Source organism: Dendropsophus ebraccatus, chromosome 1, assembly GCF_027789765.1.
Source record: "Dendropsophus ebraccatus isolate aDenEbr1 chromosome 1, aDenEbr1.pat, whole genome shotgun sequence".
Taxonomy (NCBI): Eukaryota; Metazoa; Chordata; class Amphibia; order Anura; family Hylidae; genus Dendropsophus; species Dendropsophus ebraccatus.
This window is the reverse complement of record NC_091454.1, coordinates 225,679,593-225,703,635: the sequence shown is the minus strand read 5'-3', so window position 1 is coordinate 225,703,635 and position 24,043 is coordinate 225,679,593. Positions and strand designations below refer to the sequence as shown.

The window sequence follows — 24,043 nt, the reverse complement described above, 5'->3', positions numbered from 1 at the left end:
ATCTGAACCCGAACATTCAGTATTTGATTAGCGGGGGCTGCAGAACTTGGATAAAGCTCTAAGGTTGTCTGGAAAACATGGATACAGCCAATGACTATATCCATGTTTTCCACATAGTCTTAAGGCTTTATCCAACTTCAGCAGCCACCGCTAATCAAATGCCGAAAGTTCGGGTTCGGATCGATTGAGCATGCTTGAGGTTCGCTCATCTCTAGCTGTCACCCCTTTTTAGATATAGTATGACACAAAAATTATTGTGTATAGTGCTATGTAATTAGAGATGTGCAACACCAATCTGACAAATTATTTGCAGCAAATTCACTTCGTAGCAATTTGTGAATTCACCTGTTAGGATTAGGAATAAATGCTCAGGCCGGTTGCTGGGGGCGCGACGATGGCGTCAATAGCAGCCGGACTGCTGTGCATATTTTTCACTAACTCTGCTCTGCTACTCCTTGTTGAAGCAGTGGCCAGGGTGCTCTCCCCTGGCCGATCAGCATAGCTGTAGTAGGTTTCACTGATTGTTGATTGACAGCTGACACACCAGTCACTGTCAGTACCTGGGCAGGACCTGGAGTCTCAGCCCCTATCACGCCTGGGGTCTGCGACTACAGGTTGCATAAGTAACCTCCTCTGTCTTCCACCCCCTGCCTGTGAAAGTGCCTAGTTCGCTAGTGTATCTGGATCAAGTGTTTTCCCTGCTTTGTATTTCTGGTAACTTGACTTCTGGCTTCTGACTTATCGACTACCTCTTGGACACGTTTTGTACTGCACTGCTCGACTGTTACTGACCCGGATTCCTGACCTTGCTCTCATTGTGTTTTGTCTGTCTTGTTTCGTTTAGTGTTTCACTTTAGTAGATCAGGGACTGCCGTCCAGTTGTCCGTTTGCCACCTAGGGCATCTGAGGCAAGCAGGTAGGGGCAGCGGGGCGTGTGTCAGCTTCAGGGCTCACCTGTCCTTGTGTCTCCCTGTCCCTATCCTAACATCACAAGATTCGCTTCGCAAATTCACTAAACACGGCAGCCGCACAGGTTAGTTTACAGAACTGTCTTTTGACAGTTATCCATAATCCCTTCCGCCCATCCAATCAGCTGTTCTTCATTATCTAGTAACTGTATGACTGTTGTTCTTTATTAGAGATGAGCGAACCGGGTTCGGGTTCGAGTCGATTCAAACCCGTACGTTCGACATTTGATTAGCTGGGGCTGCTGAACTTGGATAAAGCTCTAAGGTTGTCTGGAAAACAAGGATACAGCCAATGACTATATCCATGTTTTCCACATAGCCTTAGGGCTTTATCCAAGTTCAGCAGCCACCGCTAATCAAATGCCGAAAGTTCGGATTCGGATCGACTCGAGCATACTCGAGGTTCGCTCATCTCTATTCTTTATACCAAGTGACTGGTGCATCATAGGGAGTAGCAGTGAACACAGTGTTCATCTTAATACTTCACTGGGTGCTCATTTACCAATGTCCACTGTTGTCCTGGGAGAAAATTCATATTATACCAATGATCCACCAACGTCTACTGCTGTCCATGGAGGAAATTGACTGAATGATTTACAGGCTGATGACATTTTTTTATTTTATTTACATTTTCCAATTTTGACAGTTGCAGCAACAGCTGCTGAAAAAAAAAAAAAACTGTCTCTGTAATAGTCCCACTATTATAGCCCACAACATATACATAAAAAAAAAAAAGTGGTTAAAAACCGCACTCACTAAATTGCCAGCGCTACCCCAATAAGGTCACCAGGAACATTGAGATAGCATAAAAGAGAATGCACATATGACACGTTTCAGGAAAGTAGATAAAGTGCACGGAATATATACAGAAGAAAAATAGAAGTTACATGTGTAAAAACTGTGAGATGCAAAGGTTCTTTTTAATTTTATTTTTAATGAAAAGTAATTTTATATACAAATTTACATAATATTTAATATAATTTTCCTGTGTATTATGATTGTAGTTATACTGACTGATAAAAAAATGTTCCAAATTAAAAGTAGAAAACACTAAAAAAGGCCCTCACCCAACTCTGCGGATCACAAAATATTGTATTGTAGGAGGCTTTGATCACACATATCGTATTTGTAGCCACACAATGCCCACATGCCCATTTTTCAAGTAAAGTTGTAGAAGTTGTTTCACATTTTTATGGCCGAATGTTGTTATTTTTGTTATTTCTCACTTGTGGCAACAGATAGAGATGACCAAACAGCGCTGATGTTCTGGTTCGTACAAACTCGAACCATCGGTATTTGACTCCCCCAGTCTTTTCGGTATGTGGGGGAAGTGGAGACAGCCTGAGTCCCGCCTGGAAAACATGAATACATCCTATGGCTCAGGCTGTATTCCTTTTATCCAGGTGGGACTCGTGATGTCTCCACCTTCCCCATGGAACGGGAAGACTGCGGGAGTCAGACACCGATGGTTCGAGTTCGTACGAACCTGAACATCAGCGCTGTTCGGTCATCTCTAGCAACAGATACTTAGCATATTTTTATAATTTTTCCAAAACTGTTCCTTTTTAAAAAAAAATAATATGTCTCATTATTCAACATGTGAACCTAGCTAGATGATGAGGAGTAAAAGAGAAACATGAACAATTTTGCAGGTACAGAAATAGTTAATGAATATTTTTTAAATTTTAATTTGTAATTATCACTTAAAATTGTTATGTAACTGTACACCCCATATACATTCTTAAATGCAATCTACAAAAAAAGCTATACAAAAAGTAAAAAAATAAAATAAAATCTGAAAATGTAATTAACATACCGTATATTTTTTATGTTTTTAGATTTCACTGTATTATTATTCTACCATTGCTACCTGGATTCTATTTAGTAATTTTTTTATGGCTCTTTCGACTTCAGAGTTCCTTAGACTGTAGATAAAAGGATTTATAAGTGGAGTTAGAACAATGTACAGAAGAGATAAGTACATATTCACATCGTTTGGGGTCTTATCGGAGGGAGTCATGTAAATTGTAATAAGGGTCCCATAATAGGTGCACACTGTGGTCAGATGGGAGCTACATGTGGAGAAGGCTTTTTTCCTTCCAGAGGTGGAAGTAATCTTCATTATTGTGATCAAAATGTAGATGTACGTTATAATAATGAACGCCAATGGGCAGATCAGCATGAAGATGGAGAACACAAAATCCTCCATTATAACAACAGAGGTGTCAGAAGATGATAATTCTACAACTGAGAGTAAATCACAGACAAAATGGTCAATATTTTTAAATTTGCAAAACTCAAACTGACTTATTGAAACAAGTTCACTTGACGCTAAAGCTGCCACCAAAGACCAAGATGCGGAGACGAGCTGGAGACATCTATTAAGTGTCATGAAGGAAGCATAGTGAAGGGGGCTGCAAATAGCTAAGTATCGATCATAAGACATTAAGGCTAAGAGGAAACATTGAACAGACCCAAAAATACCAAAAAAGTACATCTGAATGAGACACCCAATGACAGAAATGACTCTTCCATGCTTGAGTATCATGTCCAACATGATTGGTATAACGCTGGTGGTGAGTAGAACATCGGCCACTGCTAAATGTTTGAGGAAGAAGAACATTGGAACCTGTAGATGGTCAATAAAGGACACCAAGAGGATAATCAAAAAGTTCCCGACCGCTATCACCATGTAAATTACAAGAAGGACAATGAAAAAGAAAATTCTAACGTCGTAAAGACTGCGGAATCCCGAAAGGTGGAACTCTGTGACTTTTGTCATATTCTCTTCACACATTTTTAAAACCTTCAACCTATGGATTGGATGAAATGATCAGTACAATATTATATTAACAAATACTAGTACAAGTTTTATAAAGATTAACTAATTAAAAAAAAAAAAGAAAAAAAAAATTAATTGGCCGGCCAATAAAGCCTCTTGATGTATGAAAACATTTAAGTTAAAGAGGTTATCCGAGCACTCTTGATGCTTTCTGTCTAAAGAAGGTCTTCCAAGTGTGACTTCACATGTAAATAAATAAAACAGAACAAAAAAGACCCCAACTGATAAAAAACCATTTTATTTTATAGTTACATAGTTAATAAGGTTGAAAGAAGACAAGAGTCCATCAGGTTCAACCTAGAGAAACCCTACTGTGTTAATCCAGGGGAAGGCAAGAACCCCAATGAGGCAGATGACAATTGCCCCATCACAGGGAGAAAACTCCTTCCCGACTCCAATGGCGATCAGAATAATCCCTGGATCAACGTATCACTGGAAATCTAATGCCCATAACCTGTAATTTTATATTTTTCAAGAAAAGCATCCAGGCCTCCCTTGTACTTATATAATGAATCGGCCAAGACAACATCCTGTGGCAGAGAGTTCCAACGTCTCACCGATCGTACAGTAAAGAACCCGCGTCGATGCTGATGATAAAATCTTCTTTCCTCTAGACGTAGAGGATGTCCCCTTGTCATGGTTACAGACCTAGGAGTAAGGAGACCACTACAAAGATCTCTGTACTGTCCATTCATATATTTGTACATTGTGATCAGATCGCCCCTAAGACATGTTTTTTCTAGTGTAAATAACCCCAAGCGTGATAACCTGTCTTGGTACTGTAACCCACCCATTCCCTTAATGACCTTTGTTGCCCTCCTCTGCACCCGCTCCAGGTCACCTGTGTCCTTCTTATATACCGGTGCCCCAAACTGTACACAGTATATTCCATGTGTGGTCTGACCAGTGATTTATAAAGAGGCAAAACTATGTTCTCATCTTTAGCATCTATACCTCTTTTGATGCACCCCATTATTTTATTAGCCTTGGCAGCTGCTGCCTGGCACTGATCACTAAAGTTGAGTTTACTGTTCACCAATACCCCCAGGTCCTTTTCGGCAGCAGGGTTACCCAGTGTTTTATTATTTAGCACATAACTGTACTTATTATTTCTATGGCCCAAGTGCATAACCTTACATTTATCCACATTAAACTTCATTTGCCATTCACCCATTTCAAGTCTCCAGCTTCTCCAAATCCCTCTGTAATATGATATTATCCTCCCCTGTGCTGATTACTTTACTAAGTTAACCCTTAGAGGACCGGGCCAATTTTAGCGTTTTTGTTTTTTCCTCCTTGTGCTTAAAAGGCCATGGCACTTGCATTTTTTCACAAAGAAACCCACATGAGCCCTTATTTTTTGCGCCACTAATTGTACTTTGCAATGACAGGCAGAATTTTTTCATTAAGAACACTGAGAAATGATATGTAACATGCATAACTTTTATTTTATTTGATGGCTTGTAAAAATTCAAACCATTAACAAAAATATGTTCCTTAAAATCGCTCCATTCCCAGGCTTATAGCGCTTTTATCCTTTCATCTATGGGGCTGTGTCAGGTGTCATTTTTTGCGCCATGATAAGTTCTTTCTATCGGTAGACTTTTTGATCGCTTTTTATTACAATTTTTCTGGATTTGACGCGACCGAAAATGCGCAATATTGCACTTTGGGATGTTTTTGCGCTTACGCCGTTTACCGTGTGAGATCAGGAATGTGATAAATTAATAGTTCGGGCGATTACGCACGCGGCGATAGTAAACATGTTTATTTATTTATTTTTATTTATAACACGGGAAAAGGGGGGGGGGGTGATTCGAACTTTTATTAGGGGAGGATTTTTTTTATTAACAACAACACTTTTTTTTTTTTTTTACTTTTACACTTATACTAGAAGCCCCCCTGGGGTTAGGGTTATTCCCCCTGGGGTTAGGGTTATTCCCCCCTGGGGGACTTCTGGTATAAGTACACTGATCTCTCATTAAGATCTATGCTGTATAGTTATACAGCATAGATCAATGAGATAGGCACTGGATTGTTTCTGGCTGCTGCAGCCGGAAGCAATCGAATGCCGAGCCGGGATCAGCGCTATTACGGAGCAGACCCCAGCTCGAGCCGGACGTGTGGATCACTCCTCTGGGACAACGTCCCAGAGGAGGGATCCACCTCACTAGACACCAAGGAAGGGCTGCATAAGGTAATTGGATGCAGCTATCAACTTTAACAGCTGCATCTGATTACTTAATTAGCGGGCACAGCGATCGGACACATTTAAACACATTTATTTATTTATTTTTTTTAGGTTTTCATTGCTTAAAAGCCATCAAATAATATAAAAGTTAGAAAGTCATTTTAATCATACTAAATTGAGGAAAATATATGACATGTCAGTTTTACTGTAGGATGAATGGAGTCAACACGAAACCCCCCAAGATGAAAACAAATTGAAAACAAAATGAAAAACAATTTTTTTTCACTTTCACTGCAAACTTCATGGAAAAATGAAGTCTGCCATTGCAAAGTACAATTAATGTTGCAAAAAATATGGGATAATGTGGGTCTGTAGGTGAAAAAATGCAAGCGCTAATGCCTTTTGAACACGAGGAAAAAACAAAATGCAAAAAATGAAAATTAGCCCGGGAGGGAAGGGGTGAAGCGTCAAAACTGTAAAAAGACATAAATATGTTCACAGACTGTCATGTAGGATATCGGAACAATGGTGAGAAGCTGAGCTCTGGGGAATTAAATCTCTGTACATGGAAATAATTATACTATAAGCTAAAAATAATTACAGCAGACAGAAAATCTGCAGAATTGGTTTTGAATTTATATAACATATAGGGAGAGAAAAAAACAAAAACAAAAAACAAAATGTGCGTTATTGTTGTGTTATGTATTGATCTTATTATCTTTTTTTTTTTTTTTTTTTTATCTTTTATTGACATGGCTGTATGTCTTGTTTTTAACAGGTGTTTTGCAGTGAGGAGGAGCTTGATAATGGGTGTAAGTCCGACAACGAAACGGGTCGCTTATTTTTAAGCCTAGTGTGAATAAACGCCCAAGAAAGAGTTATTTTAGGAACCCTGCGCCCTGACTGTATGTATGGTCCAATGGTCAATTCCAAATTATATTATTAATGGCATCATATTGCTAAGTGAGCGGAGGAAAGCACAAGGTGGGTATGATGTCACACAAAAGGGTCATGAGGTGGGTATGATGTCACACAAATGGTCATGAGGTGGGTATGATGTCACACAAAAGGGTCATGAGGTGGGTATGATGTCACACAAATGGTCATGACATCATGGATGAACCAAATTTATTAAAGTATACGGGGGAGGTGGAGTATCTATGGGAATAAAGTATAGACTGGTATAAACTGGCCACAGCAACCAATCACAACTCTGGTAAAAATGAAAACTGAGCTGCGATTGGTTTCTGTGGCCAGTTTACACCTGTCTACTGAATATTTTACACTCTTTGATTAATTGGGGCCCATATGTTACCAGGTATAAATTGTGGCTGTATGTAGAGTTGTACCCCCCACCCCCCAACAATGTAAAAAGTATAGGTATAATTATTGCCTATGTCCTCCAAATCTCTAAGTATAACCAAAAATAAGCCGTATCATTTCCACATTCTGCAATCCCTCGCCGGTGTCGGGGTGATGGTGATCACTCTCTGATTCCTAGTAAAGCAGCCAATCACCGGCCACATAAGTGTGTTGTCTCTGACTGTGATTGGTTTGGTGTACACTTCCTTAAGCCCAGTGCTCGGGGTTGGTGACACTTCATCTCTCTCCTTCTCACCCTCAGCTATAAACTATCTGTGATATGTTATGTAATAAGGTGGTGATGTTACTGTTATCCTATAAACCCTGACAAACATAGAAATCATGTACCATAATAATACATTGTAGCTTACAGTATGAACCAGAAATTCCATACTTACAGTATAGTTTGTATCAGTCAGTTTGTAAATAACGGCGTCTTCCTTCTATCCAGCAGAAATCTGATCCTAATAAGACATAATTGCTGCCTCATTTTATAATATAAGCTCCTCACTTACAAATCCTGATGGAATATATTACCACCTGTGTGTATGATAATTAGTAATGACTGTAACTAGTAATGAGGAGAGCTCCCCGGGGTATACAGAGACTGAGGGGAAGGAATCAGTGTATACAGACAAACATTATTATTATTATTATTATTATTATTATTATTATTATTATTATTATTATTATTATTATTATTATTATTATTATTATTCATTATTATTATTTTATCTATCTATTTATTTCTTCTTCTTTTTTTTATTGGACCTAAAGTTTACTCCTCAATTACTTGGAAGTTACAGGTGAAATTCTGACAATGAGGAAGATGTTTTGTAAATAAATATAAAAATCCATAAATAAGTAAATGCGAAATGAAGTCACAATATTCTCACCACTTCCTCCATTTGAAAGAGGCGACATTCGGTGAGTAGCTTGGTGGGTATATAAAGGGGGTATAGGCTGTCAGTAGATACAGGGTGTAGGCTATCAGTATATACGGGGTGTAGGCTGTCAGTATATAAGGGAGTATAGGCTGTCAGTATATAAGGGGGTGTAGGCTGTCAGTATATAAGGGGGTGTAGGCTACCAGTATATAAGTGGGGAAATAGGCTCTTGACTTGGGCCCTACAAACATTAATTTTAGCCATTGAAGTGAACCCAACAAATATTTTTTAGGCCCTTGAGTCCAATAATCATTAATTTTTAGGCCATTGAGGTGAGCCCTTGAAAAAATTCTATGGATGGCCCTTGAGGTAAGCACCCAAAAAATATGAGATGTGTGTGAATCTGTTGTCACCCCACCTTTAAACATTTTATAAAATGTAACATTTATGTGGTGGTTAAGGAAGAGGAGGAGGAGGAGGAGGAGGAGCAGGAAGAGGAGGAGGAGGAGGAAAAGAGTTTCAGCAAACATGGCACTTTATGTTTTGCTGCTTTTAACCGGTGGAGAAGCAAACTTTGGGTCAATCCAATGGCTGTTAATTTTGATAAGCATCAGCCTGTCAGCAGTGTCAGTTGACAGGCAGCTGCACTTATAGGTGTTAATACTCCTGACTGCGCGGAGAAAACACTGGTGGCAAGGCAGGACAGCATCTCCTCTTCCACTTCCTCACTCTGCTCCTCCTCCTGCCCACTGGACACCTTAACAGTGTATTTATTTATTTATTTATTTTTGTGAATTTGTTGCAGAGCACAACACACTATTGCGACTGTGTGCCAATTTTGGGAGAAACAGTAGGTGTTTTCAACTTTTACATACAGCAATAAGCTATAAGTGAAAAATTATAAACTGTATACTGTATGTATCAATTTAAGCAGAAACAGTAGGTGTTTTTTTTTATTACGTACAGCAATAGGCGCTACGTGAGAATATATATATAATTTTTTTCAATCTGTCGCATCAGAATTCTAATTTGCAAGATCTGTGTCACTATATGATATGCTGCCGTTCTAGGAAGTCTATGTACTATTAAGGAAGCAGGAAGCAGCTAAGATGGCTTCTGACGACGAGCAGAAAAATCTGAGTCCTTGTACTCTGGAGGTCACATGAGTAAGCCAGCCAATGAATGTAGGCACTGTTCTCACAATGCCAGTGTGCTCCTATGACCTGTCAACTCTGTTATGACCTGTTTGGTCCAAAAGAGATGCCAGGGAAAATGGGAGGGGAATCAAATTTTTACTGTTCATTTGGTCTTATGTTCGATCGAAAACTAGTATGGCGACTAGTATCTCTACTTATGACTGGGCAGGTTACAGCAGGATGCGCAGACAGGTAGCACTTCTCCGACCATTTTTTGACGATAGTACCTATGTGGACTTCAGGACTTAGGGGCTTGAGAATAACCCCCCTCAGAGTTAACAGGGTGATCCGTCTGTGGCAGTGGTCATCCGATAGGGCTTAGCCAAAACATAGCTTGGGGTACAGGAAAACAGAAACAAAATAGCATCAGTATAAGGCAGGCACTGGCAGAGGGAAGGAAAGTAACTGGCAGAAAATCTGGAGTCCACCAACTCTCCAGACCTTCTCTTTCCAACCTTTTATACATCAATAAGAAGACTTCTATTGGTGGAGCAGGTAACTAGAGCAGGGATTAGTTAATTTTGGAGGTAAGAATTAGGCAGGGCTCAAATAGGCCCAGGGAAAAAGAAACATGCTGACAGATATCCTCTCGAGCACACAGGTGGAAGAACATGCAGAATGTCCCATACACAATTTAATCCATTTGTAAACCTCCGTTTTAGGCTATAGACAGTGACATCGACTGACTAAATACAGTGTGACACAGATCATGCTGTGTATGGAGCCCTCACCCACAGAGGCTGCTGAAACATGCAAGAAAGGCATGAAAGGTTCCGCACTACATACAGTATGCAAAACCACTCATCGGCAGATAGCAAGCAGGGTTCTGGGACATTGCAGTTGTAGAAGTGAAGCACTTTACTTGCACTAGTACTCGGCCCGCTGTCCCTGCCTACTTACCACAACTGGATGACTGAGCAACAGTATCTTTCCTGAGCAGCCGAACACACAAAACATGGACAAGGTGAACAAATACAATAACTCAAGGTCAGCACACAGGGTCGGTAGCAAATGGTCAGTGCGGTACAAAATTGGAAATCAGGAGAAGAGATAGAAGCCAAGTTAGAGATCAGGAAAAAACAAAGAATACTATCAGGATACAAAACCTCTAGGTTAGTTACACTCAGGTACTGAGGCTCTATCGCAGGCAAGGAAGAACACACAGGGGAGCATATTTATGGAGGCTGGAGTCCCAGCCCCAGATCTCTATGCAAGGCTTACTGGCAGTGCCGGCAACCAGTCAGTTAATGAAAACACATTACACCTAGGCCGATCGGCTGAGGGGGGGGGGGGTAAAGCCCCGGTCGCATGAATAACAAAAGCGATGTCGCCACATCCCTAACAACTGTCCGTATGCTCTGGCACACACTTTGATGTCGACACTTGTGGGAGGCCGTCTGTACGCTCCAGCGGTGCTGGGAGCTGAACGTGATGGCCGGCTCCTGACACTACCACACAAAAAGACATACTAACTGTATACAGTAGAGGATGCAACAAACCTAGCTTGAGAAGTAACAAGTCCCTGACTTTTAGGGTGACCCACCTCCTTAACAGGGTGGCCTAAATCACAGTGGTAGTGCCACCCTTATACTAGGTGCAAGAAAAAAATACAATAGGTATACAGAAGTGTATCAAAACTGTTCCATTTAAAAAGTGCTCCTTCTTGGGGTTAATGAAACTTGTTCCAAGTGCCTAACTTATCTGATAGTGATTCCCCTTTTCCATCTGTTTTCAGCTGTATTACCCTGGTACCTCACTTGGTCAGGATGGAAATCCTGCACAGGTCGCATGTTTTTCTTCAGTGACGCAAGCTGATGGCCACATGATATTTTGATCCAAGACTGGAGACTTATCAGGCTAATACATCAGTAGAAGAGCAGGAGATATGACAGGAGTGATAGGACAGGACAGTATACTGAGACAGGACAAGAGGCAAGTCTTAAAATCCCCGCCTCCTTGACACTCACCCTGGCAGACATACTGTCGAATTTTACATAAATAAATACACTAAGACCACTTGGAAAGGTATTTTCCCATAAAGATTTTATTATTAACAATTGACTGTGCAGAATTTGTGGTTTGCCCTCAGACAGGTGACAGTATCACTTTAAAGAATACAGATTTAAGAGTAGTATATAAAAAAATAACCATAGGAGTGAACTGAATATGTCAATGGTAGTCGTGTTTGAGCCACCAGAGATGTTCCGTATTGTAGTAGAGATTATGAACCAAGTGGACAGTGTGCTCTGAATGGAGGGTCAGGAACAGGACATTATCGCTGCCGGCTCTTCAACTCGTTTGGGGACACGTAATATCACTACACCCCTGACGTGCACCAGGGAGAAGGAGCAGATTCGCCCCTTCTCCCTGGCATACACCAACCGTACCTCCAACTCATCTGATTGGGGGGTTGTTAAGGCGGCAAGGCGCTCCTGATTTATCATAATTGACACCAGACGGCTCTACTAAGAGCCATGTGGCACTTAGTAAATTGGACTAGGAAAAAGCACGCTATTATAATACCTTTCACTGTAATCCATCATAGCTCAAACATTGAGTAGTAATAATAATCACAAAAGGCATCCATAAACCTATAACCAAGTACTGCCATCATCTTTTCCATCCATTCTGAAGGATAAGAATGGCCATTTTTTGCATGGCTCTCTTCACTTCATGGTTCCTCAGGCTGTAGATGATGGGATTCATGAATGGAGTCACTACTACATACAATAGGGATCTGTATTTGTTGATATGGATTGAGTTCTCATCAGATGGAGCCATGTAGACAGTAATTAGGGCCCCATAATAAGCACACACTGTGATTAGATGGGAGCTACATGTGGAGAAGGCTTTTCTTCTACCAAATTTTGAAGAGATTTTAAAGATGGTGAAGAAAATACAAATGTAGGTCATAATAATAAAAGCAAATGGGAAAAATATCAGGAAGATGTTAATAACAAAGTCTTGCAAAATCAAAATGGAAGTGTCTGAAGTGGCCAATTCCACCATGGGACCAAAGTCACAGAAGAAGTGGTCAATGGAATTAAAGTCGCAGAAGTTAAACTGAATCAAAATAAGTATATCACTTGATATTAAAAGGCTGACTAATAACCATGATCCTATAACAAGCTGGAGACAAAGATCTGGACCCATCAATGAAGAATAACGTAAAGGATGGCAAATGGCCAAATATCGATCAAAGGACATGACGGCAATAAGGTAACATTGAACAAATCCAAAAATACCAAATAAATACAGCTGTATCACACAGCCCCAAAAGGACAAAACACCCTCCTCAACAAATATTATGCCCAACATCAAGGGGACAATGGTGGTGGTTAGTAAGATGTCGGCTATGGATAAGTGTTTCAGAAAGAAATACATTGGGGTTTTGAGGTGATCAATAATGGTCACTAAGAGGATAATAAGAAGGTTCCCGACCAGTATAAAGAGGTAAATCAGGAGGAACACAATGAATAGAAGAGATCTGTACTTGTTGAGACTTTGGAACCCGAGGAGCCGTATCTGAGTGACCTGAGTCTGATTCTTCTCACACATCATTTATGTCAATGAATTTCCAAGATGTTTCTCCTATAAATTGAAAAAAATTGGGCAGAAATGTTTGTCAGAAGACCTGAAATGTCTCGTAATGAAATACAAATATTCTACTTACGGATTGTTCCCCTTAGAGGATGCTCACAAAATATCCTGAGTGTATTCAGCAGATGTGATGTACGGTACAGCGTAAGCATTGTTGGGTCTTGTCTTCTTTGTTGTTACATTTCCCAGATGTTGGAGTATTTTATAGTATCAGGGAAACATGGAGGATTCCCCCAGGATTCTGACATGATAATGATAACTAGACTCAGGTGAGAGCAGTAAGCAGATGAGATGGGTCGTTAAAGTTAATTGACGAGATTAAAATTAATTGATAGTTTAGTTGCAGTATAGGGGGGGGGGGGGAGCTTTTTGTGCTCTAATATTCTAAATGATGAATAATTATAACAATAATGAATAATAGATCTAAATAGAAATTAGAAACTGTTTGTGATTAAAAGAGAATATTTCCATATTAGCAGATCTTCAATGGAACAATGAAGGTCTTCTGATGATTGGACATTACAGGAGAGGCAGTATTGCAATATCAAGTCATAAATGTATAAAGCGGATAGGTTGTGGACTGCAACACTCTGAATTTTTTGTGTATTTGGCTATGAGAGTCTCATTCAACATCCAGGTTTATACTTTGCCTAAATCCTATACGTTGTATTACTTGTGCATGCTCTGAAATAGTTTTTTTGTTTGATAGAGGTGCATTTTACCTTTAACAGTTGAGTTATGGGACAAATATTTTCTGTAATTTGTTGTAAGTCTCATGTAGAGGAAGATAACATTTTAAATCTTTGTCCCTTGGATGGATTGTGAAGGAGGCTAGAAGCTTCTAAAAAAAAAAGCCAAAAAAACCCCAAAAAACAATACTACACCTTCTCTAGAAGAATACAGCAACATACTTTCAGTGCTGTCTGACATACTTAAGACCCCGCCATGGCACAAGAGTTCCGGGACCCTGAAACTATACCTTCTGAGGCAGATGAGTAGTAAAGACTGTGAAACCACAATGTGTAAGATGAAGTGAGTATATGAGAGGATCTGAAATCAGTTTTTTTTTATCTATGTGGAAAGCAATAGAGTGCCGAGCCGGGAATGGCGCCACTACGGCACAGACCCCGGCCGGTGCCGGATGTAGGGATCGCCCCTCCACCATCGCGTCACAGGGGGTGGCGATCCGCCCACTAAAAACCCGGGAATCGACTGCACTAAGTATTCAGATGCAGCTATCAACTTTGACAGCTGTATCTGAATACTTAATTAGCGGGCACAGCGTTCGGACCGTGCACGCTAATAGATGTCGTCCCGGGCTACAAGCGGCAACCGGGATTGCGGTAGTTCAGAGGGGGGCGGTGTGCGTCCCCGCTCTGAACTCCCCTAGCGACCACTGAACGTACAGGTACGCCCAGGTTAAGCCTAGAGAGACGATATCCACGGCACCTAACCTTCATCCAGCACTTTTTTGACATAAAAAAAATGAAAGAGGTTAGTCGTGACATGATCTGCCCGCAGTAAAGCCATGCTGGTTTGGATACATTAAATGTTGATTCTTAGGTGACCCATTATCTTGTTTTTTAAAATAGTCCCTATTACTCTCAGGTTCCTGTATATTGTACATGCGTTTAACTCTGTGCAGTGGTATGCAAAGGCTGAGGATTACGTGACCATGCCCGGTAACCATGGTTCCTCCAATGGCCGTCGAGCTTTGGCCAGGGGTTACCATATGACTTCCTCTTGCCAGAGAGTCTGCTCCCTGCTCCCAAGCAAGGAGGTTGTGTTCTTGTGTGTCCCTCTTCACCTTCAGAAGAGTGGACTTGGTGCTCTGCTGTACAGATCCTGGCTGCTCAACTGCTCAAGTGCCTGGAGTATCTCCTCCTCATCTGGGTGACGTTCCTGTTATTCCTCTGCTCAACAAGTCAATATATTCACAGCAAGTATTCTAAACCACCCAGCTTCTCTATTCTTCTCTCACTACTACTCCCATCATCCGGCACGTTTCACCTCAGCCTATGCAGCACCACCTTAGCTCTGTCTTTACAAGTCTGCTATATACCCGGTTGCATCCGGAAGAGACTGTTGCTACCAGTTACCTCAGTTACAATAAAAGTGTAACCACCGCTGTTACTGAACCCTGGCATTGGTGTCCGTTTACTGGTGCCCTGTCTAGGTACAGCGAAGAATCTCATGCCCAGTAGCAAGTATACCGCAGTATCTGCAGACCGGTCCCTGAGCTGTGCCATCCTCAGGCCCTGTACTGTGACAATCCTATACCCTGCAGCTGCCCCGGTTCCTGCCCGCTCACAACATCTCACTGTGATGACGTGGGACCCATACATGTCGATTGGTTGGCCAGATCAGATGACCCTGGCATATAAAAATTTGGTCCGGCAGTGCTCGCCTCACATTCATGCTAGAAGAGAATAGGGACAGAGATGCTGATTGTCAGGGAGAGCGTTAGGGAGGGAATTAGTGTTCCAGTAGGCAGGGATACTAGAAAAAAAACACAACAGCCCTTGCAATGGCTTAAAATCTTTATTTTTATTTTTTATTACTCCAGACTGCTGGTTGGGACTTGCAGTGCAGCTACCACATTTTTAGCAGCATACTGTGGTGATCGGCTTCTGGCAGAAAGGGGATGGCAGATGTTGCATACAGACTCCAAAGAAGTCCTCAGTACTATAATTTTTTTGTGGCTGGTGGTGCTGCTGCTGTACATTGTATTGCTGTGATTTGTAGTACAGCTGTATAGAACCTCACTGCTCATTGTCCTGTGTAAGAGGTGGCATACACCATATAGCACCACTTACACACAGACTATACGACAGCCTCCAAAAACTAGTGTGTCCAGTATATTTTTTCATCTGCAGCCAGTCATCAGGGTTGCTTTATTATTTCTTATTGCAACCATATCTAAGCTCGCTGCTGATTTCCTGTGTAATGGTGCGTTTACACAGAAAGATTTATCTGACAGATTTTGAAAGCCAAAGCCAGGAATGGATTTAAAAAGAGGCTAGATTACAGTCTTTCCTTTATGACCTGATCCCTGTTTATAGTCTGTTCCTGGTTTTGGCTTCAAAGATCTGTCAGATAAATCTCTCTGTGTAAACGCACTCTAAGAGGGTGGCATACACCATATAGCAGCACTTAAACACAGAATCTATACGACAACCTCCAAAAACTAGTGTGTCCAGTATATTTTCTTATCTGCAGCCAGTCATTAAGGTTGCTTTATTATTTCTTAGTGCAGCCATATCCAAGCTCACTGCTGAATGTACTGTGTGAGACCTCTTAAGAAGACTGTATTGTTATTTCTTCGTCCCTACCTCCAATGATTTTGCATGAGGGTGTGAGGATATGATACTGGGAAAATTACCCCAACTGCTAAAGTAGTCAGGTGGTGTCATGCCCCAGCCCTGGTAAGTCTAGTAAATTAAAAAAGACAAATTATTAAAGGGGGAGGAGGGGAGCAGTCAGCTTGTCAGGCACTGGCAGTGGAACACTTTACAAGGCCTTTGACCTTCAAAGTGACCTTCAGGCCTTGACCTTGGTCGCATGTGCCTTTCCCATATTGGTCTGGGTTAGCACTTTTGTCTTTAGGTTGACCACCAGGCTGTTGCCCAGAATTTGGCATAATCATGCAATTAGGAAGCTTCAGAGGCATCCATGCATGCTGCCCCTGCTGTTTCCTGTCCATTTCCGTGGTGTTCCGTGGTGTCAGGCTCAGTTTTGGGTGATTCATATGCTACCTCTGTTTTAATGGTTACCTGTGTTCCCACTGCCAGGCTGTTGCCCAGAGTTTGGCATAATGGTGCGATTAGGCAGCCTCAGAGGCATCCATACATGCTGCCACTGCTGTTTGCTGGCCATTTCTGTGGTATTTCAATCAATTTCTGAGGTTGATAGGTTTTCACACAACCTTCCCTGGGCCGAGCTTGGGACCCCTGCAAAAATGTTTGAGTTTTCCATTGATTTCAATGGGGTTCGTTACTCGAAACGAGCACCCGAGCATTGGGAAATATTTGTCTCGAGTAACGAGTACCCGAGCATTTTAGTACTTGCTCATCACTAATCTGCATCAAATTGTAGGCAGATCGATCTTAAAAAAAACAACAGGCGCCTACCATCTGGTTTAGAAGACCTGGAATCAGAGGGAGTGGATGCTGGTCCCTTATGGTTATTTTATTTACCTCCCTATAGTCAATACAAGGTTGTAAACCTCTGTCTTTTTTTTTTTTCCCAAAAAAAAGAAGTTAGTACCCATAGGTGACACTGAGGGGCAAATGTGACCCTTCCTCAAACTGTCCTGTACGTACTGACACATTGACTCTAGCTCTAGGGGGGACAAGTTAAACTAAATTTGCATTTCCAGGGAAATACATAGTGCTTGAAAAGAGCGCCCCTTTACCAGTGACTTCCCTTGAAGAGAAACTTTAACCCTTGATACCATCCCTTTTAAGAGCGACTTTGGTAAAGTCCCTTAAGGAGCAACTTTGGTGACAACGCTTTGAGTGACCTATATACTGTCCCTTTAACACCAGCTTAAGTACTGTCCCTTTAAAAAAGACTTAGGTACCATCCTTTGAAAACCTACTTAAGTACTGACGAGCGGCTTGGGTACCGTCACTTTAAGAGCTACTTGGGTACCGTCCCTTTAGGAGCGACTTGGGTACCGCCCCTTTAAGAACAACTTGGGTACCGTCCTTTTAAGAGCGACTTGGGTACCGTCCCTTTAAGAGCGACTTGGGTACCGTCCCTTTAAAAGCGACTTGGGTACTGTCCCTTTAGGAGCGACTTGGGTTCCGTCCCTTTAATAGCGACTTGAGTACCACCCCTTTAAGAGTGACTTGGGTACCGTCCCTTTAAGAGCGACTTAGGTACTGCCCCTTAAAAAGTGACTTGGGTACCGCCCCTTTAAAAGCGACTTGGGTACTGTCCCTTTAAAAGCGACTTGAATACCGTCCCTTTAAAAGCGACTTGGGTACCGTCTCTTTAAGAGCGACTTATGTAATGCCCCTTAAACAGCGACTTGGGTACCGTCCCTTCAAGAGCAACTTGGGTACCATCCCTTTAAGAGCGACTTATGTAATGCCCCTTAAAAAGCGACTTGGGTACCGTCCCTTTAAGAGCGACTTGGGTACCGTCCCTTTAAGAGTGACTTGGGTACTGTCCCTTTAGGAGCGACTTGGGTTCCGTCCCTTTAAGAGCGGCTTGAGTACCACCCCTTTAAGAACGACTTGGGTACCATCCCTTTAATAGCGACTTGGGTACCGTCCCTTTAAGAGCGACTTAGGTACTGCCCCTTAAACAGCGACTTGGGTACCGTCCCTTTAAGAGCAGCTTGGGTAATGTCCCTTTAAGTGCGGCTTGGGTATCGTCCCTTTAAGAGCGGCTTGGGTCCTGTCTCTGCTACATGGCTGCCTCAGCTCTGCAATTTTACTGACTGAACTCTCCTACTTATAATGGTAAAGATCATTGCTCGGTTACCATGACAATCTTACTCATGACAAGGAGACAAAATTGTTAAGGACCATTCATCTTCTACATCTTCCATTGGCCAATAGTGGACATGTGACTGAGTGGATATTGTCTGGCATTGACTGATAAGACCTTAGAATTTCTATTGGCTGCTTTATTGCAGCTATTTGCATATGTGCTGTGATTGGCTGTTAGCGTTTAGAGTGTGGCCATTATTTCCAATGGGCCATTATTTTCTATGGGAAATTCGGGGTCTTTAAACGTAAATTTCTTAAAAATGACAAATCCGATCGAAACGAAAAATAGCACACCTGTCACTGCCGAGGGCTATGTAACGCAGTTTGAACGGAGTCTGTGCGCAAAGCGGTTCGGGCTGTATTACGCGCAGAAAAATGGCTGGAAGAAGAAACGGAAGAAGAATACGGATTACAATATAGGGATTTTTCAAGCACTATAAAAATGTGGCCTTTAGGAAACTTGGCCTCAGGCACGAGATTAATGGCACAGTCATAAGGACAGTGGGGAGGCAAGGCATCAGTAACAGCACAGGAACTTCCCCATTTGGCCAGTTCCTTGGTTCTCCAATTAAAAAGTGTGCTATGTAAATGTAACCAAGGCAGACCAAGAATAAGGTCTGCAGTCAACTGTTCCATTACACAAAAAATGACTTATCTTCATAATGAAGACATCTGACCCTCATAGTTACCTCAAAGGTACAAAATTTTATTTCCCCATCACTTAAGGGGGAAAGTGATACACTAAAGGAGCGGTCGGAGAGATAGGAGGAGAACCAGGAAAGAGCAGAGTCCTTGAGGCCGATAGAGCGGAGGAGCTGGTGGTCTACAGTGTCAAAAGCTGCAGATAGGTCCAGGAGAATGAGAAGTGAATGGTAACCTTTAGATTTGGCGGTGAGGAGATCATTAGAGACTTTAGTAAGGGCAGTTTCTGTAGAGTGGTGAGGACGGAAACCGGACTGAAGGGGGTCAAGGAGAGAGTTGTCAGAGAGGTAGCAGGTTAGGCGGGAATAGACCAGATGTTCCAACAGTTTGGAGATAAAAGGAAGATTAGAGACAGGTCGATAGTTGGCTGCACAGGAGGAGTCTAGGGAGGTTTTTTTTCAGTAAGGGAGTGATAATGGAGTGTTTGAAAGCCGAGGGGAAGATGCCAGAGGAGAGGGAGAGGTTGAAGATTTTAGTAAGGTAAGTAGTGACAACAGGAGAGAGAGACTGGACAAGGTGTGAGGGAATAGGGTCACTAGGGCAGGTGGTGGGAAGAGAGGAGGAGAGGAGTCTGGAGACTTCCTCCTCTGTTACAGGTTCAAATACTGAGAGGGAAGAGGAGGAAATACAAGAGGGAATGGGATCAACACTTCTTTGGGACTGGGAGATGATCTCCTGACGGATGGTATCTATCTTTTCCTTGAAGTAGGATGCTAGGTCTTCAGCACAGAGGTTAGTTACGGGTGTCTGAACTTTGGGTCAATCATAGTTCTAAAGAAAAAATAAAAAACATTTTCACCAGAGAACAATGTGTCTGAACTTTGAGTCAATCATAGTTCTAAAGAAAAAATAAAAAACATTTTCACCAGAGAACAAGGTTACTAAAATTTATCAAGGATTTTAAGAGGTGCCTGAGTGACCCTCATGATTTTTACACAATTCTAAGGTGTCTGTGGACATGTGTCCTAAACGTATGAGGTCAGAAACTGATGTTGGATAAGAATGCCTGGCTTTCAGTCTGCATTCCAATTCATCCAAAAGGTGCTCAATGCGGATAAAGCCAAGTTCCTTCACACCAAACACCCTAAATCCTGTCTTTATCTAATTTGCTTCTTGCAGTGAAGAAAAGCAATGCTGGAATAAGAAATTATAGCAAGAAAATAACTAACTAACTAACTAAAATATCTTTGCACGCTATTGTGATACCTTTCACTGTAATCCATCATAGCTCAAACATTGAGTAGTAATAATATTCATCACAAAGGGCAACCATAAACCTATGACCATGTACTGCCATTCATGGGCTTATTGTGGTCATCTCTAGTACTTTGTACACAAAAAGAGTCCTTCATATGCAGGAGGATTGTACCTTTAAATCAACCATCTGAAGGATAAGAATGACCATTTTTTGCATGGCTCTCTTGATTTCATGGTTCCTCAGGCTGTAGATGATGGGATTCATCAATGGAGTCACTACTACATACAATAGGGATCTGTATTTGTTGATATGGATTGAGTTCTCATCAGATGGAGCCATGTAGACTGTGATTAAGGCCCCATAATAAGCACACACTGTGATCAGGTGGGAGCTACACGTGGAGAAGGCTTTTCTTCTACCAAACATTGAAGAGATTTTAAAGATGGTGAAGAAAATACAAATGTAGGTCATAATAATAAAAGCAAATGGAAAAAATATTATAAAAATGGAAATAACAAAGTCTTGCAAAATCAAAATGGAAGTGTCTGAAGTGGACAATTCCACCATGGGACCAAAGTCACAGAAGAAGTGGTCAATGGAATTCAAACCACAGAAGTTAAACTGAATCAAAATAAGGAACCCACTTGATATTAAAAGGCTGACTAATAACCATGATCCTATAACAAGCTGGAGACAAAGATGTGGACCCATCAATGAGAAATAACGTAATGGAAGACAAATGGCCAAATATCGATCAAAGGACATGACGGCAATGAGGTAACATTGAGCAAATCCAAAAACTCCAAATAAATACAACTGAATCATACAGCCCCAAAAGGACAAAACACTCTCCTCAACAGAAATTATGGCCAACATCATGGGGACAACGGTGGTGGTTAGTAAGACGTCAGCTATGGATAAGTGTTTCAGAAAGAAATACATTGGGATTTTGAGGTGATCAATAATGGTCACTAAGAGGATAATAAGAAGGTTCCCGACCAGTATAAAGAGGTAAGTCAGGAGGAACACAATGAATAGAAGAGATCTGTATTTGTGGAGACTTTGGAACCCGAGGAGCCGTATCTGAGTGACCTGAGTCTGATTCTCCTCACACATCATTTATGTCAATGAATATCCAAGATGTTTCTCCTATAAATTGAAAAAAAAATTGGGCAAAAATGTTTGTCAGAAGACCTGAAATGTTTCGTAATGAAAAAAAAAAATAAATATATATTCTACTTACCGATGGTTCCCCTTAGAGGATGCTCACCAGATATCCTGAGTGTATTCAACAGATTTCATGTACGGTACAGTGTAAGCATTATTGGGTCTTGTGGGTCTTGTCTTCTTTGTTGTTACATTTCCCAGATGTTAGTGTCTTTTATAGTGTCAGGTAAACATGGAGGATTCCCCCAGGATTCTGACATGATAATGATAACTAGACTCAGGTGAGTGCAGTAAGCAGACGAGATGGGTTGTTAAAGTTAATTGATAGTTTAGTTGCAGTAGGGGGGGGAAGCTTGTTATGGTCCTATTTTCTAAATGATAAACAATTATAACAATACTGAATAATAGATCTAGATAGAATTTAGAAACTGTTTGCTGGGCTTGCATTCAGACTTATATGGAAGCTATGATTAAAAGAGAACATTTCCATATTTGCCAGTAGCAGATCTTCAATGAAACAATGAAGGTCTTGTGATAAGACATTACAGGAGGGGCAGTTTTGCAATATCAAATCATAAGTGTATGAAGGGGATAGGTTGTGGACTGTAACACTCTCTGAATTTTTTTTTTGTAATTGTCTAAAAGAATCTCATTCAACATCCAGGTTTATATTGTTCCCAAATCCTCTATAAGTTATATACGTTGTATTACTGGTGCATGGTTTTAAAAAGTTTTTTGTTTGATAGAGGTTTATTTTACTTTACGCAGTTGGGTTTTGGAACAAATATTTTCTGCAATTTGTTGTAAGTCTCATGTAGAGGAGAATAAAAATTAAAGGCTTTCTCCCTTGGATGGATTGCAATGGAGGCATGAAAAATTCCTTAACTTATCTAAGGATCAGGTGAGGATGGACACATCTGTATCTTGGAGCCAAAACTGTTGACATTTAATTATGAATTTTCTTTAGGACTGCACAGCTAAGACTTGAGGAGCATGTGGGGATGTTGAGGGCATTTTTTAAAGGGAACCTGACACCCCAGCTGCCAGGGCAGAGCCCTGAAATTGCATGACTTGTATATAAAAGAGAATAAACTGTACTCACAGCTATGAAGTTCTAGAAAAATTAGAGTGCCAGATCCAGTAGTACGGGCCATGGAAAACCAGGCAGAGCTAAACCCCCAAGCTTAACTAACTAGATTGAGCAGCAGTCAGTGGGGTGCATCAGCTAGTTGCACTTTTCCAAAATTCTGTAAGAAAGTTCTTGGTCAGCTGAATAGACTTTGTAGACTTTTTTTTTTTTTTTATTTAATTTATTTCTTTTTCACAATATAAAACATAATCATATAATATTATACAAATGCCATACAGAATTAGAGAAACAACATTAGCATCTAACAGCGGGTTGCGATTAAATCACCAAGATATACAATATTGTCTAAACATATAGTTCCACCGCCTAGCACAGTTTCTCTGTTATTTCAGAGACATATGGTCCCACCACACATATTTCCCAAAACCAACCCCCCCCCCCCCCCCACTCAGAGAGAGAAAAGGAAAGCAAAAAAAAAAAAAAAAAGCCATAGCTTAGGTTAAGGAGTAGAAAACTGGGCACTAGGGATGAGCGAACCGAACCGTTATGAACCAGATTCGTTACGAGCTTTGCAAAAAGTTCGGTTCGGCACCAAACCTAACTTTGAGAAAGTTCGTTATGAATCTGGTGAAAATAACAACGGCAACACAAAATTGTACTTTTTTCACAGAATAGACCAGGATACAAGGGATTATAATTATAATGCCTTGTATCCTGGTTTTCTGTGAATATCAAGATGTGTGCCATCACCCCTGTTAGGGTGAGACCTTAAATTAGTCTCCTCAGATATACCTGGGCGCTGCCCAATCAAAAATGTAATGGCAAAGTATCAACCAAGACACATGAAAGCAACTTAAGTGTTCAAGCTTATCAAATTTATTAAGGGAAAATCTCAGTTCATATGTTTACACTTCTGGTTCAAAAAAATAGGAGAACTCCGTTTAGCCGCAACAAAAAAAAAGTAAAAAAAAAAAAAAAAAAAAACTGTCAAAAAAAAAAGTCCCATCACTGTCCCAGAAAAAAAAGGTCCCATCAGCTGTCCCATCACTGCACAGTTTTGAAGAAAAATGTTGGCGACTCATTGGGTTTCTTGGCGTCAAAGACCGTGCACCCCAGTGCTGATGTCTGGTCCTTTAATTATGGGCAAGGGCAGTACATGTCTGCAGTGGCGTAGCTACAGGGGTTGCAACGGTCGCAGTTGCGACCCGGCCCGCCAGCCAGGGGGCCCGACCAGGCCCCCCCATGCCATCTTGCTGTGTCCCCAAAGCTGCTTGCATTCATGGGTCACACAGACCCATGGATGCAAGCAGTTACAGCCGGCGTCCCGCTGGCGTCCTAC

The 24,043-nt window shown here is 41.3% G+C and overlaps 3 protein-coding genes across 3 annotated transcripts; all 3 read right to left on the bottom strand.

The window, feature by feature from the left end:
• Positions 1–2,820: 2,820 nt before the first annotated feature.
• Positions 2,821–3,750, bottom strand: LOC138785530 (olfactory receptor 5P64-like). Its single transcript, XM_069961575.1, has one exon. The coding sequence runs from the start codon at positions 3,748–3,750 to the stop codon at positions 2,821–2,823; it is 930 nt and encodes a 309-aa protein (XP_069817676.1).
• Positions 3,751–12,056: 8,306 nt separating this feature from the next.
• Positions 12,057–13,004, bottom strand: LOC138785522 (olfactory receptor 5P81-like). Its single transcript, XM_069961563.1, has one exon. It carries the CDS (start codon positions 13,002–13,004, stop codon positions 12,057–12,059), a length of 948 nt encoding a protein of 315 aa, XP_069817664.1.
• A 7,593-nt stretch (positions 13,005–20,597) lies between these two features.
• LOC138785514 (olfactory receptor 11L1-like) lies at positions 20,598–21,563 on the bottom strand. The gene has a single exon (XM_069961550.1). The coding sequence runs from the start codon at positions 21,561–21,563 to the stop codon at positions 20,598–20,600; it is 966 nt and encodes a 321-aa protein (XP_069817651.1).
• Between the last annotated feature and the right edge of the window lie 2,480 nt (positions 21,564–24,043).

Excerpts from the sequence above, each read along its gene's own strand:
- LOC138785522 (XM_069961563.1), bottom strand. The coding sequence starts at position 13,004 with ATGTGTGAGAAGAATCAGACTCAGGTCACTCAGATACGGCTCCTCGGG.
- LOC138785514 (XM_069961550.1), bottom strand. The coding sequence starts at position 21,563 with ATGTGTGAGGAGAATCAGACTCAGGTCACTCAGATACGGCTCCTCGGG.
- LOC138785530 (XM_069961575.1), bottom strand. The coding sequence starts at position 3,750 with ATGACAAAAGTCACAGAGTTCCACCTTTCGGGATTCCGCAGTCTTTAC.